General features: G+C 26.4%; 2 protein-coding genes and 1 pseudogene across 3 annotated transcripts; 1 reads left to right on the top strand and 2 right to left on the bottom strand.

The window, feature by feature from the left end:
* Positions 1 to 341: 341 nt before the first annotated feature.
* LOC145964948 (proto-oncogene tyrosine-protein kinase ROS-like) lies at positions 342 to 10,382 on the bottom strand. The gene is made up of 10 exons (XM_083088097.1): positions 9,377 to 10,382; positions 6,884 to 7,031; positions 6,226 to 6,319; positions 5,760 to 6,086; positions 5,272 to 5,574; positions 3,595 to 5,048; positions 2,238 to 2,351; positions 1,824 to 2,053; positions 1,089 to 1,562; positions 342 to 851 (listed from the first exon to the last, which is right to left on the bottom strand). The coding sequence occupies exons 1-10, from the start codon at positions 9,521 to 9,523 to the stop codon at positions 504 to 506; spliced, it is 3,639 nt and encodes a 1,212-aa protein (XP_082944223.1). The 5' UTR covers positions 9,524 to 10,382; the 3' UTR covers positions 342 to 503.
* A 3,771-nt stretch (positions 10,383 to 14,153) lies between these two features.
* Positions 14,154 to 17,990, bottom strand: LOC145965309 (proto-oncogene tyrosine-protein kinase ROS-like). 2 transcript variants are annotated; one of them, XM_083088757.1, is made up of 6 exons: positions 17,629 to 17,990; positions 17,355 to 17,512; positions 15,998 to 16,108; positions 15,612 to 15,829; positions 14,878 to 15,351; positions 14,154 to 14,640 (listed from the first exon to the last, which is right to left on the bottom strand). In XM_083088757.1, the coding sequence occupies exons 4-6, from the start codon at positions 15,780 to 15,782 to the stop codon at positions 14,293 to 14,295; spliced, it is 993 nt and encodes a 330-aa protein (XP_082944883.1). In that variant the 5' UTR covers positions 15,783 to 15,829; positions 15,998 to 16,108; positions 17,355 to 17,512; positions 17,629 to 17,990; the 3' UTR covers positions 14,154 to 14,292. The 2 variants fall into 2 exon arrangements, with proteins under 2 accessions (XP_082944883.1, XP_082944885.1); XM_083088759.1 differs by having other exon boundaries at positions 17,355 to 17,990.
* Positions 17,522 to 18,107, top strand: LOC145965644 (uncharacterized; annotated as a pseudogene).
* The last annotated feature ends 712 nt before the right edge of the window (positions 18,108 to 18,819 follow it).

Below are 18,819 nucleotides of genomic sequence, written 5' to 3' on the forward strand. Positions count from 1 at the left end.
TATATATGATAACTGTTATAAATTCAAAAATTAATTATATTATTATATTTATATATTCACAACTAATTATAGAAGATATTATTCGCGTTTCTTCTTTCACTCATAAATTTCTCATAAATTATACAATCAGTTTGTAATTATCGGTCATATATAATGTCGAAAATTAATCATATTCCCAAAAATATTGTTTATACATATATACATTTATATAATCGCAATCATTAGATTTCGCTTCGATTACTCAAAAACACAAATTAGATATATCATTATATTATTTGATTTTGTACAATTATTGAAACGGATGTGATATTTTTTAATAATAATCAAAACTTTATGGAAGGTAAGATTACAAAATTTCTTTTATTTTCATTGATACATGTAATATTAAGATTAAACCTAAAAATAACAGAATCAATTTAGAAATATCCTAGAAATATTTTTTCTACATTAAGATTTATTGAATCGTTTGGAAAATAAGATGAACATTAATTTAATTATATCGGCTAAATAGTATCGACTGGACTCAGTAAGGCATCTTCCATGTTCTTTTTTAATGCTATAATATTTTTCAGACAAAATTTGAAATTTGGTCTAGCATCCGCTGCACTCCAGCAACGTAGCATCAACTGGTACAATGGTGACGGACAGTTAAGTGTCATCGGCAACCTGCCTCCTGCACGTACATAATTTACCACTTCTTCATCAGTCTTGGCAATATAGGGTTGCTCACCCAACGATGTAATTTCCCACATTAATACCCCAAATGACCAAACATCGCTTTGAGAACTAAATATTCTGATCATCAAAGATTCGGGCGCCATCCAGCGAAGAGGAAACAAATCTTCTCCTTTCTAAAACATGTGATTTAAACAAAAATTTAATTTTCTGAATTAAGTTGTTCATTTTTAGAATGTGTGCAAAATCAAAAACGTTCATTTATCTTTTGCTTTATATAAATAAAAAGTATTTATATTCTATATTATTTAAAGAAACAATACACGATACTATTATGATAAAAGAATGGAAAGTATTTTCAAAAGAATTTATTTTTTAATCATTTCTTAATTTTTTTTCATAATTGTACTTACCACGCGATAATAATCATCCATGTAGATATCTCTAGCCAGTCCAAAATCTCCAATTTTGATGACACGTTTCTCGCGATTTCTCGAAGATACTAAACAATTGCGACATGCTAGATCTCTATGTACGAAACGCAACTCTTCCAGGTAACAACAGCCTCGCGCAACATCTTCACACATGGCGAGCAAATCTTGTAAACGCAGAGCATACGAATCTGACGCTTGCAAATTTCGACAATCTCTCAAATATTTTAACAGGTCACCAGTTTCCATCAATTCCAACACTAATAATGGAGAATCCCCATCTAAACAAACGGCCAACAATCTTAATATATGTTTGTGTTGAAAATGATTTATAAGCTTGGCTTCCTTTAAAAATTTCCTTTTCTCGTGGGAAGAAGCATCTTTTCGAAGCATTTTTATTGCAACGGATATCTCTGTGCCCGATCCTTCTAAGTTCTTCACATTTCCTTGAAACACCTGCGAAATATTTTACAAATTTGCGTACTTCATTAGTAAATGTATAGTTTAATATCAAGTAATATTATACTTTACTTTATATTAAATAATTCAACGAAAAATGTATAATGAAGTACATGTTTGTTGTCTCATCTAAATTTTATATTTACTTATAATCTATTATAAAAATTCATGTAATTTATATCTTTATTAGAAAATACATATCTGTTTTGTTGATTCAGAAATTAATTTGAAACATTGCTTGAAAAAATTAATTTTTACCATTCCGAATGCGCCGCTACCAAGAAGTTTTGTAAATGTAATTTGTTTACGTGCGACTTTAGTTATCGCACATTTATCCGGATTATAATGTAACATAGGACTGTAAATCATATTGAATTGAGTGTTCCGGCAAGGTACTTCAGAAGAATCCCCTTGTAGAATCGTCAATTCTACATCGGTCGTTGTTGAAGACAAAAATTGTTCATTATTACCTCTGCGATGACGATACACTGTAACAAAATTTCGACTTAATTATGTAATAATATGTATTGTAAAATCTACTGTTTTTTAGTAAAATTTATTCGTTTAGTTTCATATTAGTAAATTACTATTTTCAGTAAATTTTTAGATATTATATCAGATATATATGTATAATCTACAATTCAAGTCGATACCTATATCAAATATACTTACAACAATAAAAGTAGCAGACGCAGATTATAGTAACTATAACGATAAAACTTAACATCAATAATATTACATACAAGTAATATTTTTCCGCTATTATTCCAGGAGTGCTCGAAATATCTATATTAAGCAAAAATATAATTTTAATATCTTCGTGTGTGTATGTTTTTACAAATTTATTGTTACTTATAACTTTATTACAAAAATTTAATTTTTTTAAATTTTAGGTCTATTCATATCTAAAAAAATTAGCACATAATATTATAATATCTATGCAGCACAGAATGTTACAACTACTTTGCAATAATATTGCAATATTACAAATTGCAATGCAACATTACGCAAACATTGTAAAAATATAGATTAACAAAGTATGAATTAGACATTAGTAATATGATATTTATATTTTAGAAACATTTTAAAATTATAACACTCTAATTTATCTATAAAAATAATGTAATAATATATTTTTTTATATTTGTATATATGCGATGAGTTTTACTTTTTTGCAGAAATGAAATGAAATAATGACACAGAAATAACATCAGTCGAGTGAATATAATTCTAAGCTAAAGATAAGTATTGCTATTTTTTTATTAAAATATAGATAACATTTTATATCAATGTTACAATATATCTTATGATGTATTTTTACTTCATGTACGAATACGATATTCTTCAAAGATAATATATCTTTTTATTATATTAAGTATATAGATACTTTTATATCTATCACTATATTTTTCTTAACATTTTTATGTATTTTTTACATGCAAATATATATAATTATAACGGATCTTTAAAATTTTTAAGTAAAAATATAATTAGTAATGTTTAATTAGTTCTATAACTATAATGTGTGTATATATATATATATATATATATATATATATATATATATATATATATACCCCATTATAAGAGTATAAAAAACATTTAAAATAAAGAAAGTAATTCATAAGTAGGAGTTTAAAGTAATTTTGTATAAAAATATTACATTTTATGATATATGATTATGTTTAAATATAATTTTGCAATATATTATCTTAGATATGATTATCTTAGATATTGCAAACTTCCATTTATATCAAGCTTTTTAATTTAATTAAATGTTTCCAAGATATTCATCCATCAAAAACAAAAATATGGTTGCAATAACATTGCATTCCTTCCAATATATTACACTGTAATATTGCTACAATATTTCATTGCGAAAAGCGGACAGCTTAACTTCATCACAATCTTATAACAATAACTCAGCAGAGTTTCGCAATCGATTTGCAATATTGCAATGTTTCAATGAAATTATTCTGCAATATATCCGCAACTTTATTGTGCTGTATGGGTATTTTCATTTGCTTACCAAGTTTGCTACCGCGTGTTGAAAAAATAAATCTTTCATCAGCCGGCCATATAAAATATTCCTCATATTCGGGATATCTCAATATCAAGCGAAAGTTGTATGAAGTTTCCGATTGTAAATTTTCGACACTGTATATTACTTCATAGTTACAATTCATTTTAAAATAATTCATTCTTTGCCACTTTTCTGCTGCAATATCTTTGTACTCTATTGTAAAATAGATCGTCATATTAATGTTTGAGATCCATGAAATGTTCATGCTATTTATATTGACCTCGCTCAAAGTAATATTGTTTGGTTCTGAGTATATGTAAACGATCTTGCTTAAACTATCGTTGTAGAAATCGCTGAAATTAATTGGATACACACGCACGTATATCAAGTAATCTTGTACCGGTCGCGACAAGTTAATCTTTGTGAAAAATCTGCCGTCTGCCATACGTTTTGGCACATTGATAATTTGTTTGCTCTTTTGTTGCGTGCCGTTCACTAATGTAGCTGACTTCCAATGCACTTCGTAGGTCACGGCCACGCAGTTCACTTTCTTGGGTGGCATCCAATGAACTACTGCTATAGTAGGCGTCAAAGCTAGAACACTTATGTTTTCTGGTGCATTAAGCTTGCCCGAATTAGTTTTTATTGGTATCACATTCGAATCGAATGGATTTATTGATAATTGGTCAAAGTAAAAATTGCTTAAAGTAAACTTCAACTTGTACTCTGTAAATGGTGTTAAGTTCTGAATCTCGTGATATCGCTCGCGCGTCAGCACATTGAATTTCTCAGACTTGTTGAGGTTGTTGTCTAAACAATGGCTTACAGAGATAGTATATATAGTAGTTGGTAAATTATATTTTTTGCATCCACTCTTTACAACCGGCTCCGGAAGATTTACAATGATGCTGTTTGTCGTTGCAGTCATATTCTCAAAATTATAAACTATTTCGTCTGGTGTCAGACATCTCATTGGAGGATATGGTTGTAAAGATCTATCAAAAGCATAAATTCCATAAAACATATTTTCATCTTCTTTTCTTATTATTATCTTTTCAACAAAATCGGCTGCATTTACGCTCTTGAAACTTGCATATTTCTTTTTCAAAATGTATATATATTGAGAATAAACATTCCATTTATATGCTAAAATGTAAATGTTTGTTTTGTCAATCGCCATGGCTCGGAATTGGATGTTATCACTTATGTTTTCCTTGTGTAAAATTGTATTGCACATAGAAACGTTAATGTCTGTCACAAATAAGTGATCATCACTTAACCAGTAAATTAACGGCTCCTTATTATTAGTGTTATCAATTCTATAACTAAGATAAATCCTAGGACGAAATGAGCAAAGGGATGAATTTATCTGAACAATTTGCACATTTTTTCCATCGAGATGATATTGCATCATATCATATACATCATTCATCGAATTGTATGATAGGGAATATAAAATTCTAAAAAATATATAATTATTTTACTCATTATAAAACATTATGTTAATAAAAACCGAAACTTGTATGTAGTAAAAATTCGAAATTCTTATAATTATATTATAATTTATTATTTTTTTTACTTATGATCTTAATTATAAAACCACGTAAAATTATAGAAAAATTACAAATTTGCATAAACCTTTAATGGAAAATTATTTTTTCAGGTGAACGGTAGCAAACGTACCTCATAGATGGTGATACATTTAAATAGTAATTAGAAATTTTTGATTTGAAAATCTCATCAAATTTAATTATGCCATTTTCCCACATTGTTAAGTCGAACTTTACAATATGAGAGTAGCCTGACCCTTCATAGGTGAAATATAGATTTCTTGCTACCCAGTCAATGCAGATATCAAGTAGATCATGATCAAAGCTAGCCATTATTGTGGTTTTATTTTCATTAATCTTCAACGTTTTTAGGACATTTCCGGTATACCAATAAATTCTATGTTCTTGTATCGAATAAGCGGCATATCTTAAAAATCTGAAAAAAAGGAACTATAATTGTATAGTAAAAAATTTATAGTTGAGATTTCTAATTTTATAGTTATTACTACAATAATATTGATAATAATAAACTTCTGTATAATAATAATAACTTCAATTTTATAGTTAATGCTAAAAACAATTTATGATAATTATAACTATTTTTCTTATCAGTATACGTACCCTGATATTAAGAAATTAGTAATGTTTAAATCCACGTCCAATATTTCCATACGTAGATCCGATGTGACTAATAATTTAGGTATTGGATTTTCATGTGTAGTCGACACATTGATTAAATCCGTGTAAGGACTAGCAACAATTTTAGTATGCGCACGTACTCGAAAATAATATGTCGCGTTAGATGTTAGATTGTGCACCGTGTGCTCCAATTTTGTAGTTGTGATATTTTTATCGTCGCAGGTTTGAATCTCTTTTAAGTCCTCGATAAAGAAACATTGCACTGTATACCCTTGTATTATTTCATCGATAAATTCAGGTTGGTTCCATCTGTGAAAAAATAAAATTTTATCCATTTTATATTTAACAAAATTATAACAGAATTAATATTTTGATATATTTATGTCGTTGAATTTAAAAAAAAAAGAGAAAAATGAAAGAATACAAACTGAGAATTTAGATTCCTTACCTCAATGTCACAAAAATGTCGTTTACTTTTCCGGTGAATTGACGGTCAAATTGTACAAATGCTCTGAGAGATGTTGGCTTGCTCAAACTGCTTTCTAGAGATTTTAACATAGTACATATTAACATAATTATATGTAAGATTAAGTGGATTATCTCAGTAAATCAGAAAGAACAATTTAATGTAAAAATAAAGGAAAGAGAAAAAATAAATGTAAACTACAAAATATGGAAATTAGCACGGTATTGACCTTTAAAAAAATAATATAAGAATTTTTTTGCTTCATTTAAAAGTAATCGTTAATTTATGGCAAAAACGAATAAATAACTTTTAATAAAGTGACAAGTACTTTTCGAAAAATTCCTATAGCTTAAGAAATCAGAAATATAATATTTGCGATTGCTTTAAAACAGAGTAGCAAATTAATAAAATTGACTTTACCTTAAGTTATGACAATTTTTATGTACAACGTTATATTTACATTATGCTTTTCTATTTCTTTTTTGGACGGAATTAGAATTTATATTCTTCTCACTACTGGAAGATATTTTTAGATTTGATTTTTAGATTAGATTTGACTCTCTCTTGAATTGAAATTATATTTACACTTTTTCGTCATAGATTTTGTTATTAATGTTTTATGCATTCTTTTGCAACTTACCGATAGATTCTTCTGGAATCATAAAAATATTTGCAAGTGGAACTTCATCGACTTCTCGCTCATTCCTCACAGTCATACTATCAGAATGACTCCGGTCAGATTTGAAATTTAATATATGATGATCACTTTCCTCGGACATTGAAATATCCTTCATAAAGTATAACATGCGAAAAGAATTAAGTGAATATCGTTGAAACGGTTGTTTCTGGTGCTTTTAATGATAAATTATATAAATTATAAAATTAAACGAAAAATTGCCATTCGTTTTTTGTTTGCTTAATAATACCGGTTTGACATATACTATTCCTAAATGATAATAAATTGAATGTGATGTAGTTTTATTCATATCGTAAAATTTATTTTTTATTTATTTTTTTTAAGACATCTTGTATATCAATCATAACTCATATCAAAAATAAAATCAATCAATAGGTTAACGAGAGTCAATAAGGATTCATAACAGCTTTTAGCAAGTACAAGCGAAAGTGTAGTCTTTGCAATTATTAAAACAATTTTGTTTAACGATTTGATTCTTTCTCATGATAGGTTATTTAACTCTTCTCAATTTACCGTAACTCAAATTTCTTTTTAAAAATTTGCCGATATTACTAAAGTTTTATTAATGTTTGTACTTCAAGAATAAAAAGGTTGAAAATATTGTTTCTTTACAGTTATTAAATATTAGACATCGAATTATATAAATTCTTTTATTTATTACCTTGACAAGTTTTTTCTCGAATGTCGTTATATTTTTAACACAAACAAATCCGGGAAATAATAAATATAAACAGATAGTATAAACCGATAATGCCTCGATAAGAATATCTGCATATAATTGTATATAAATGGATATATGTACAATGAAAATTAGTATAAATTCTAGCGATAGTTATTGAATATATTGTCGATCAAAATATTAGCGTTAATAGATACAATTTAAAGAATAGACTTTCTATCTCGATATTTAGTAGCTCTGTTCCGTTACATAATTACCCTTAACCGAAAGAAATGATGCTTACTTTCTAAATTAATTTCATAAAATAAAATCTACATTAGTATAAAGGTTACTATACAGGGTGACCCATTTTAACTTAGGCAGCCAAATAACTCGAAAAATAAGCAAGATAGAGAAAAATGTTTTAGACAAAAGTTGTATGGTTTCGAGGGGGCCATAAGATGGTATCATTGGTTTGACCTTGAAGAGTCATTTGAAGGTCACGTGAAGGTCACTTCAATTTTTTTAAACGGAATACCCTATATATTTTTGTACATTCTTGTAGCTTATTTCGAGAGCTTTCCAAAACACTATAATTAAGTACCTTTCCGTTAAGTACTTTTTGAGTTATGAGGCTTGAAATAATTTCTTAATTTTACATAAACCGTAAAATATCTTGTAAAATATTCATTTTTCGATTACCTTACCTTAATAGTTTTATGTACAAAATAATGAGAGGAATCAATTGGTGTAAAGAAAACACATAGTTGTTTCGAAGAAAAAATATGTAATTTGCAATTAACAATTCCATATTTTTTCTTAAAAACAACTATGTGTTTTCTTTACACCAATTGATTCCTCTCATTATTTTGTACATAAAAGTATTAAGGTAAGATAATCGAAAAATGAATATTTTACAAGATATTTTACGGTTTATGTAAAATTAAGAAATTATTTCAAGCATCATAACTCAAAAAGTACTTAACGGAAAGGTACTTAATTATAGTGTTTTGGAAAGCTCTCGAAATAAGCTACAAGAATGTACAAAAATATATAGGGTATTCCATTTAAAAAAATTGAAGTGACCTTCACGTGACCTTCAAATGACTCTTCAAGGTCAAACCAATGATACCATCTTATGGCCCCCTCGAAACCATACAACTTTTGTCTAAAACATTTTTCTCTATCTTGCTTATTTTTCGAGTTATTTGGCTGCCTATGTTAAAATGGGTCACCCTGTATATCAATAAATATTATTATATATATCTAGCAAAATAAGGAAATTTTAAAAATTGAAAAAAAAGAATATAAAAATCTGTTGAAGTGTCATCGTATGTATATATTAATGTAGCAGATTGTAGACAGAAAACTTCATTAATTTTAAAAATTGTTATTTTTAAAAATAAAAATTTTATATATATATATATATATATATATATATATATATATATATATATATATAGAGAGAGAGAGAGAGAGAGAGAGAGAGAGAGAGAGAAAGAGAAAGAGAGAGAGACAAAATAATACAGTCAAATTTTAAAATACCGTTTTAATTAAATTTAATGTACTATAACATCCATTGGCAAAAAAAATTTCGAAACTTTATCCATCTTTTTTTTACAACATCGTACATACTATTTTCTTTTATATTGAATTGTTTTATTTTATCTTATCTTATTATAGGTAGAATATATAATTTATTATCATTCATTTTTAGTTACACTACTAACTGCAATAACATTTAATTGTTTCTTAATCAAGCGAAAAATATCTCTTACCTGCGTGAAACTTAAATCCGGATACATCGAAACACTTTCTTTGTGGAGACTGTTTGAAGGGGTATAATCCTTCGGCGTGATAGTTGCCTTTGTCAATATTAAACCTTCCAATAAAACACATAAAATTGTTCCAAACATAATTGGCATTTTTCGTAAACGTTTGCACTCAATCAGTTCCCGTTGAATCCTCAGTTAATTGTTTTTCTCACTCTACTAATTCTGATGTGTTAATCGAATTGATATTAATTCATACATATAAATATATTTTCGATAAATTCCTTAAAACTCAGTTTTAACGAATCGTAAGTTATTATCTTCTAATATTATGTTTTTAGATTTCTCTTTATGGTCACGATCACAATATATATAACTTAAGATTAAATTAGGGAATTCTTGGTAAATAAATAATTTCTATTTTTTTCAGGAGAACAAATGACAATGCAAAATGATACAAAATGATCATTTGATTGTATTGCGAACACAGGAATTTAATTATTATCAGCTTTCTTTTTTCACTAATATTATAGTAGAAAAACGTCGATAAAAAAATACCCACAATCAAATTACAAACAATCAAAAAAGTTATAGAATTATAGATCTTGTAACATTTTCAGCCATATTCAAGCACACGCAGCGTGTAATCGAATTCACATCAATATTTACTATATCTTTGATTTTATTAAATATGTAATTATGACAATTCGTTCGTATGATTGTGTTACTATATGCAATTGTGTTACTACGTATGCTTTTCAAAATCCACTATTCGTACACAATTTTTTGTGATATTCATATGATGCACTTTGAATCAAACGACAAGTAACGCGGTAGTGTGTTCTGGCTAGCGATCGCAACTGTAACTGACTTCGAATGATCAATCTGATCATGTGTTGCCATGACGTCTTATTAGCTGCATTCCGTTTGTAATTTATTTTTCTCGACGGAGATACTCGCGTTATTTCAAGGAGAATTAAAATCTTTAAAAATTGTTTGACAAAAAAGTTACATATGTATAAAACAAAAATAGTTCTATGTATAAATAAAAATAATTATATGTATATATAATTGTTTAATGAATTTTATTATAAACTTTTTATATTAATTTATTTCTGAGTATCTTCTCTTTGACATAAGAGGCACGTTTACTATATAAAAAGATATTCTGATTATAAGAAAAGTAATAATGGATTTAAAAAAGTGATTTATACGTTTTCGGTGACATTCATATAATGCAGTTTGAATCAATACGTAGCGTTTTTAGTATAAATCTAGTAGTTCTAGTATAAATAAATACAAATTTCCAATAGCACATAAATAACTAAAATAAATAAAATTATTGTACGAGTTATTATTATCGTTTTTTGCATCGAATAACCTTATAATATAATAACGTATATATAATATAACTTTACTTAATATTAACTTAACATAATATACTTAATATAATATATAATCTAATATACTATAAAAAACTTATAATATTAATTACTTTATTATTTTAATTATACTATTGTAATTTTATATACGACAATTTTTATATGCACCAGGTGCATTAGTGCATCCAATCAAATTCTCCCGCTGTAAATTAATTACTTTTTCAAAACAAGTGATAAACACTTTAATTACATGAAATATAATTGAAAATAATTTTGCTCCGGTCTCCTTTTGTGACTTATTCAGTCCATTCATATATTAAATGATATACAACATTTTTATTTTCAAAAATATTTTTATATTATTAAAGAAACATTCTGCTAAGAATAATTAAGAATAATTCTGTGTGTTAAGAATAACTAAGAATAATTAAACAAGTATTTATAAAATGGTCTCTTTTTAAAATTCATGCATAATAATAGATGTAAATAAATTTTCAAATATTTTATAAATTTATAAAAATTTATTCCCTTTACAGCAATGATATGTGTATGTACAAAGATTTATAAGTACAGTTTGAAATAGGAAAAAGCTCCTAAACGTAATATAAAAAAGCTTAAAAAGAAAATTACTATTGTGTGTTAACATTTATGAATTTATAGAATAGTTAATATTACATTAAAAAGTGTGCAGATCTTATATAATATATAAAATACAAAAGTTAACATGTTAAATATCTAATAAGTATCGTAAGAAAACAAACATTCAAGTATTAATACATGCATATCCATCTACAATTTTTTCTTCACTAACACTAACAATAAGTTATTTATATCAGTTAGATAATACATATAACAATAATATTTATTGGATTCAATATATCATCTCTTCTACGTCACTTCTTAGAACTGTAATATTTGCGAGAAAAAATTTGAAGTTTGATTTAATTTCCGCTGCATTGCAATAAGACAGCATTGATATCAAATGGACAGTTAACCTTTAATTATCAATTGCCAGTAGATGACGAAACGATTTATGAAACATGGCTGTCATTAATAAATAACTTTAAGATATGCTATGATGCCCGAGGTAGCACACATTCGTTTTATATACGTTTCTTAAACGTATCCAATATTTTTTAATAGTAAAACATTAATAAAAAACGTTTCTATAAAAACGTTTTTAAAACCATAGTTAAGGAAACATATTTTTCACGTTTCTAATATAGACAAAATAAAAACTAATTTTTATTAATTTCAAATTATATATATATATATATATACATACATATACATATATGCATACATACATATAAATATATAGGGAAGACCGGGGACAAAAGTAACATTTTTTGTATTATAGGTCACTAATTAATTATAGTTAGAGATATAAAAAAAAAGATTATATGTTAAAAAACTCCATTTATTGCTCTATTATTATACCTATGTTTCAATCTCAAATGATAGATATTTAAAGAGCTACTATAGCTTTTCGCAAATACGTTGATTGTTACTTTTATCCTGGGGACCTGGGACGAAAGTAACATAGTGTGAAGATAAAAGTACCAGTTCTTAATTTCGGGAAAATAAAATAAATATGACTACTTTCAATTTAAGGCAACTTTTATTATAATCTTTTATTAAACAAGATAACTTTTATTATAAATGTTTTTTTGTATTATATTATATTAAAATAAAAAATAAAACAAATATTTATTTTTATCATCTTTGAAAAACTTAAAAGAAATAATCTTCGTTAAGCAAAATAATTATAAGTAATATCATAAAATAATTATACTTAATATCACACCAGTTTTGTACTTTTTTAAGTCTAAATAATAGTTTAATTCTAAATAATAATGTAAAAATTGTATGATAATTACTGATACAAAAGAGATTGGTATCTATTCCGAATCACAATTATGGCATACGTAATAAGAATCGCCTTGGTAGTTATTATGGGACCAGCCCCCTTATACTTTAAGCATTGAAACGTGTTACTTTCGTCCACAGAGTGTCGTGTTACTTTTGTCCCTAAACACATTTTTTAGAATAAAAGCATTATAACCTAAATATGATGCAAGAATTAGCCAAATCAACTATAAAAACTTATGAATACATTTTAGAAGAATACACCGGCAAATAATTACGTCAATATATACACTTTAATTAGGCATAGATACAAAAAAACTAAAACAAAAAATACTTAGGTGAATAATGCAAATACACAAATTTTACTCCTGCATGTGCGACCGGCGCGATCGTTCTACAACAATTAGCTGAAAAGGAAGAGAATCGGGGCGTACGCGTTTGGCTATATAGTAGAAATTATTCAACATATTGTGTAATTTATTACGAGGCTTGTTACTTTCATGACGTTGTTACATTTGTCCCCGGTCCCCCCTACTCACAACAGCGATTTCCAATTTCGATTCGATGATTTAGCGCTCGTCATGTGCAATGTGTTACACATTTCTATAATTAAAGATAATTAAAAATTGACAAATAACAGCCAATAAGGCGCGGAATCTGGTGAGCGGTACTACTATTTCATTTAATATATAGTATTATTTAAAATATTAAAATATTTGTGATTTCCGCGCAATAATTCTATCTATCTTTATTTTTACTTAAAACTTATAACTTGAAGATTTATGATTATTAGTATACTGTAGTACGAAGATTAGAATTATTCGGGAAAATGTGCTCGCCAGATTACTGCGTCGTTGTATCTGTGCATCGATTATGAAATGATTTATATAATCTCATATGTTATTTAATATTTCTTATAATGCATAATATCATACATACCTATAAAACGTTGTCAGTATTTGGTGATCTTTCGAAATGATAGACCGTAATTGTGTTTAAATATTATACATTATTAGCTTTATTAAATATAGTTAGTGGAGATAGAGCAATAAGTATAGTTCATTTTTACAACTGCATACTTTTGTAATCATCAATATAATTTAAATATATAGTAAGTCATTAAATATAAAGATAAACTATATGTATAAACTTATCCCGAATAATGTAAAAATTTATACATGATAACTGTTATAAATTCAAAAATTAATTATATTATTATATTTATATATTCACAACTAATTATAGAAGATATTTTTTGCATTTCCTCTTTTACTCATAAATTATACAATCAGTTTGTAATTATCGGTCATATATAATGTCGAAAATTAATCATATTCCCATGTTCAAAAAAATATTGTTTATACATATACATTTATATAATCGCAATCATTAGATTTCGCTTCGATTACTCAAAAACACAAATTAGATATATCATTATATTATTTGATTTTGTACAATTATTGAAACGGATGTGATATTTTTTAATAATAATCAAAACTTTATGGAAGATAAGATTACAAAATTTCTTTTATTTTCATTGATACATGTAATATTAAGATTAAACCTAAAAATAACAGAATCAATTTAGAAATATCCTAGAAATATTTTTTCTACATTAAGATTTATTGAATCGTTTGGAAAATAAGATGAACATTAATTTAATTATATCGGCTAAATAGTATCGACTGGACTCAGTAAGGCATCTTCCATGTTCTTTCTTAATGCTATAATATTTTTCAGACAAAATTTGAAATTTGGTCTAGCATCCGCTGCACTCCAGCAACGTAGCATCAACTGGTACAATGGTGACGGACAGTTAAGTGTCATCGGCAACCTGCCTCCAGCACGTACATAATTTACCACTTCTTCATCAGTCTTGGCAATATAGGGTTGCTCACCCAACGATGTAATTTCCCACATTAATACCCCAAATGACCAAACATCGCTTTGAGAACTAAATATTCTGATCATCAAAGATTCGGGCGCCATCCAGCGAAGAGGAAACAAATCTTCTCCTTTCTAAAACATGTGATTTAAACAAAAATTTAATTTTCTGAATTAAGTTGTTCATTTTTAGTATGTGTGCAAAATCAAAAACGTTCATTTACCTTTTGCTTTATATAAATAAAAAGTATTTATATTCTATATTACTTAAAGAAACAATACACGATACTATTATGATAAAAGAATGGAAAGTATTTTCAAAAGAATTTATTTTTTAATCATTTCTTAATTTTTTTTCATAATTGTACTTACCACGCGATAATAATCATCCATGTAGATATCTCTAGCCAGTCCAAAATCTCCAATTTTGATGACACGATTCTCGCGATTTTTCGAAGATACTAAACAATTGCGACATGCTAGATCTCTATGTACGAAACGCAACTCTTCCAGGTAACAACAGCCTCGCGCAACATCTTCACACATGGCGAGCAAATCTTGTAAACGCAGAGCATACGAATCTGACGCTTGCAAATTTCGACAATCTCTCAAATATTTTAACAGGTCACCAGTTTCCATCAATTCCAACACTAATAATGGAGAATCCCCATCTAAACAAACGGCCAACAATCTTAATATATGTTTGTGTTGAAAATGATTTATAAGCTTGGCTTCCTTTAAAAATTTCCTTTTCTCGTGGGAAGAAGCATCTTTTCGAAGCATTTTTATTGCAACGGATATCTCTGTGCCCGATCCTTCTAAGTTCTTCACATTTCCTTGAAACACCTGCGAAATATTTTACAAATTTGCGTACTTCATTAGAAAATGTATAGTTTAATGTCAAGTAATATTATACTTTACTTTATATTAAATAATTCAACGAAAAATGTATAATAAAGTACATGTTTGTTGTCTCATCTAAATTTTATATTACTTATAATCTATTATCAAAATTCATGTAATTTATATCTTTATTAGAAGATACATATCTGTTTTGTTGATCCAGAAATTAATTTGAAACATTGCTTGAAAAAATTAATTTTTACCTTTCCGAATGCGCCGCTACCAAGAAGTTTTGTAAATGTAATTTGTTTACGTGCGATTTCAGTTATCGCACATTCATCCGGATTATAATGTAACATAGGACTGTAAATCATATTCAATTGAGTGTTTTGGCAAGGTACTTCATGTAGAATCGCCAATTCTATATCGGTCATTATTGAAGACAAAAATTGTTCATTATTACTTCTGCGATGACGATACACTGTTACAAAATTTCGACTTAATTATGTAATAATAGGTATTGTAAAATCTACTGTTTTTTAGTAAATTTATTCGTTTAGTTTTATATAAATAAATTACTATTTTCAGTAAATTTTTAGATATTATATCAGATATATATGTATAATCTACAATTCAAGTCGATACTTACATCAAATATACTTACAACAATAAAAGTAGACGCAGATTATAGTAACGATAAAACTGAACATCAATAATAAGTAATATTTTTTCGCTATTATTCCAGGAGTGCTCGAAATATCTATATTAAGCAAAAATTTAATTTTAATATCTTCGTGTGTATATGTTTTTACAAATTTATTTTTACTTATAATCTTATTACAAAAATTTAATTTTTTTAAATTTTAGGCCTATTCATATCTAAAAAAAAATTAGCACATAATATTATAATATCTATACAGCACAGAATGTTACAACTATTTTGCAACAATATTGCAATATTACAAATTGCAATGAACAAAATATGAATTAGATATTATAGCAATATGATATTTATATTTTGAAAACATTGTAAAACTATAACACTCTTTAATTTATCTAAGAAAATTATGTAATAATATATTTTTTTATATTTGTATATATATGCGATGAATTTTACTTTTTTGCAGAAATCAAATGGAATGATGACATAGAAATAATATCAGTCGAGTAAATATAATTCTAAGCTAAAGATAAGCATTGCTATTTTTTTATTAAAATATAGATAACATTTTATATCAATGTTACAATATATTTTATGATATATTTTCACTTCATGTACGAATACGATATTAATCTTCAAAGATAATATATCTTTTTATTATATTAAGTATATAGATACTATTATATCTATCACTATATTTTTCTTAACATTTTTATGTATTTTTTACATGCAAATATATATAATTATAACGGATCTTTAAAATTTTTAAGTAAAAATATAATTAGTAATATTTAATTAGTTCTATAACTATAATGTGTATATATATATGGGGTATATATATATATATATATATATATATATATATATATATACCCCATTATAAAGGTATAAAAAACATTTAAAATAAAAAAAATGATTCGTAAGTAAAAGTTTAAAGTAATTTTGTATAAAAATATAACATTTTATGTTATATGATTATGTTTAAATACAATTTTTTTGCAATATATTATCTTAGATATGATTATCTTAGATATTGCAAACTTATATTTATATCAAGCTTTTTTAATGTTTTCAAGGTATTTATCCATCAAAAACAAAAACATTTTATACGTAATAATATTATGTAAATGGTTGCAATAACATTGCATTCTTTCCAATATATTACACTGTAATATTGCTACAATATTTCATTGCAAAAAGCGGACAGCTTGACTTCATCACAATCTTATAACAATAACTCGGCAGAGTTTCGCAATCGATTTGCAATATTGCAATGTTTCAATGAAATTATTCTTCAATATATCGGCAACCTTATTGTGCTGTATGGGTATTTTCATTTGCTTACTACGTTTGCTACCACGTGTTGAAAAAATAAATCCTTCATCAGCCGGCTATATAAAATTTTCCTCATATTCGAGATATCCCAATATCAAGCGAATAAAGTTGTATAAAGTTCCCGATTGTAAATTTTCGACACTGTATATTGCTTCATTGTTATAATGCCTTAGAGTTATGAGAAAGTGTTTATATATGTAGACAACAGGTGACTTAAAAGTTCGATTACAATATTATAAATGTCATATTATCAAACAATTTAGAAAATATTAAACATTACATACCAGTTGAATTTTGTAGAAAAGCGAGCTCTTTGGATTATTTAAAACAATGAAAAGCAACTTAATATATCAGGCAAATTTTATTATACACGGGCCCTGTTGTCCTTCGGGAAATACTTTCAAATGATTTTTATCATCATTTTCTAACACTTACTGTAGCAACTAGAATTTTATGCTGTAAAAATTTATGTAACGATTATTTGAATTACACTGAAGAATTATTAATTCATTATGTTAACACTTTTATATTTCTGTATGGAGGATACAACATTTCTCATAATGTTCATGGTTTGATTCATTTATGCGACGATGTTCGCATACATGGCACTTTAGATTTATTTAATGCTTTTAAATATGAGAATTTTTTACAAGAAATAAAAAAAATAATTCGCAAAGCTGATAAACCATTACAGCAATTACATAGAAGATATAAATATAAATTTCATTTTAAAAAAATTGTAATGTCATTGACTTTATTTTGACGACGCTATTTAAGATTACTGTTTTATTGTTTCTTTCAAATTAAACTATTTTTGACTGAAATATTTTTTCGAAAAAAGTATTTCTTTCGAGATATTTAAAATAGACATTTAAAATAGATTTGTATATTTAATGATTTAGTCTGGATCAGTTTAGAACAACAAAAAAGACATTTTGAACCTCCAGTGGATATTGTTGGGATCTAATTTTATTATATAGGTCATCCTAGGGATATCCATTTTTGGATCTCCTAAGGATAACGTGAAAGCAAACATTTAGATATCCTCAGTATATCCTAAATATATCCTACGGTTTTACACAGATATCCTTCGGATAATTAAAAATTTTTGAAGTATATCCGATGGTCGTACCTAGGATCAACTTTCGCTATGTGGGTATTTGGACTGAAATGTCCAAATACGAATTAGGTGAGATTATAAATAAAAAAGATTTAGTTATATATAGTGATTTATTTATTTTAATACTTTACAATATATAACATAATTGATAGTGCGGTAATATATATGTATATATATATATATATATATATATATATTACCTATATATATATATATATATATATATATATATATATATATATATATATACAGGATGGCCCATTTTAATCCATCCAGTCGAATATCTCGAAAACCAAGCCCGGGAGAGAAAAATGTTCCAGACAAAAGTTGTTTGGTTTCGAAGGGGCCATAAGAT

The sequence above is a fragment of the Camponotus vicinus genome, unplaced genomic scaffold, assembly GCF_025532165.1.
Source record: "Camponotus vicinus isolate PSW18456_S1 unplaced genomic scaffold, iyCamVici1.0 SCAF_14, whole genome shotgun sequence".
Classification (NCBI taxonomy): domain Eukaryota; kingdom Metazoa; phylum Arthropoda; class Insecta; order Hymenoptera; family Formicidae; genus Camponotus; species Camponotus vicinus.

Bases quoted from the DNA above. Each gene is read 5' to 3' on its own strand.
- LOC145964948 (XM_083088097.1), bottom strand. From the start codon at position 9,523: ATGCCAATTATGTTTGGAACAATTTTATGTGTTTTATTGGAAGGTTTA. The intron at 7,032-9,376 runs GTAAGAGATATT...TACTTTATGAAG, and splicing joins CGGATTTAAGTTTCACGCAG to GATATTTCAATGTCCGAGGA. The intron at 6,087-6,225 runs GTAAGGAATCTA...ATTTTTTCACAG, and splicing joins GACATTTTTGTGACATTGAG to ATGGAACCAACCTGAATTTA.
- LOC145965309 (XM_083088757.1), bottom strand. From the start codon at position 15,782: ATGACCGATATAGAATTGGCGATTCTACATGAAGTACCTTGCCAAAAC. The intron at 15,352-15,611 runs GTAAAAATTAAT...AATATTTCGCAG, and splicing joins GTAGCGGCGCATTCGGAAAG to GTGTTTCAAGGAAATGTGAA. The intron at 14,641-14,877 runs GTAAGTACAATT...CACATGTTTTAG, and splicing joins TGGATGATTATTATCGCGTG to AAAGGAGAAGATTTGTTTCC.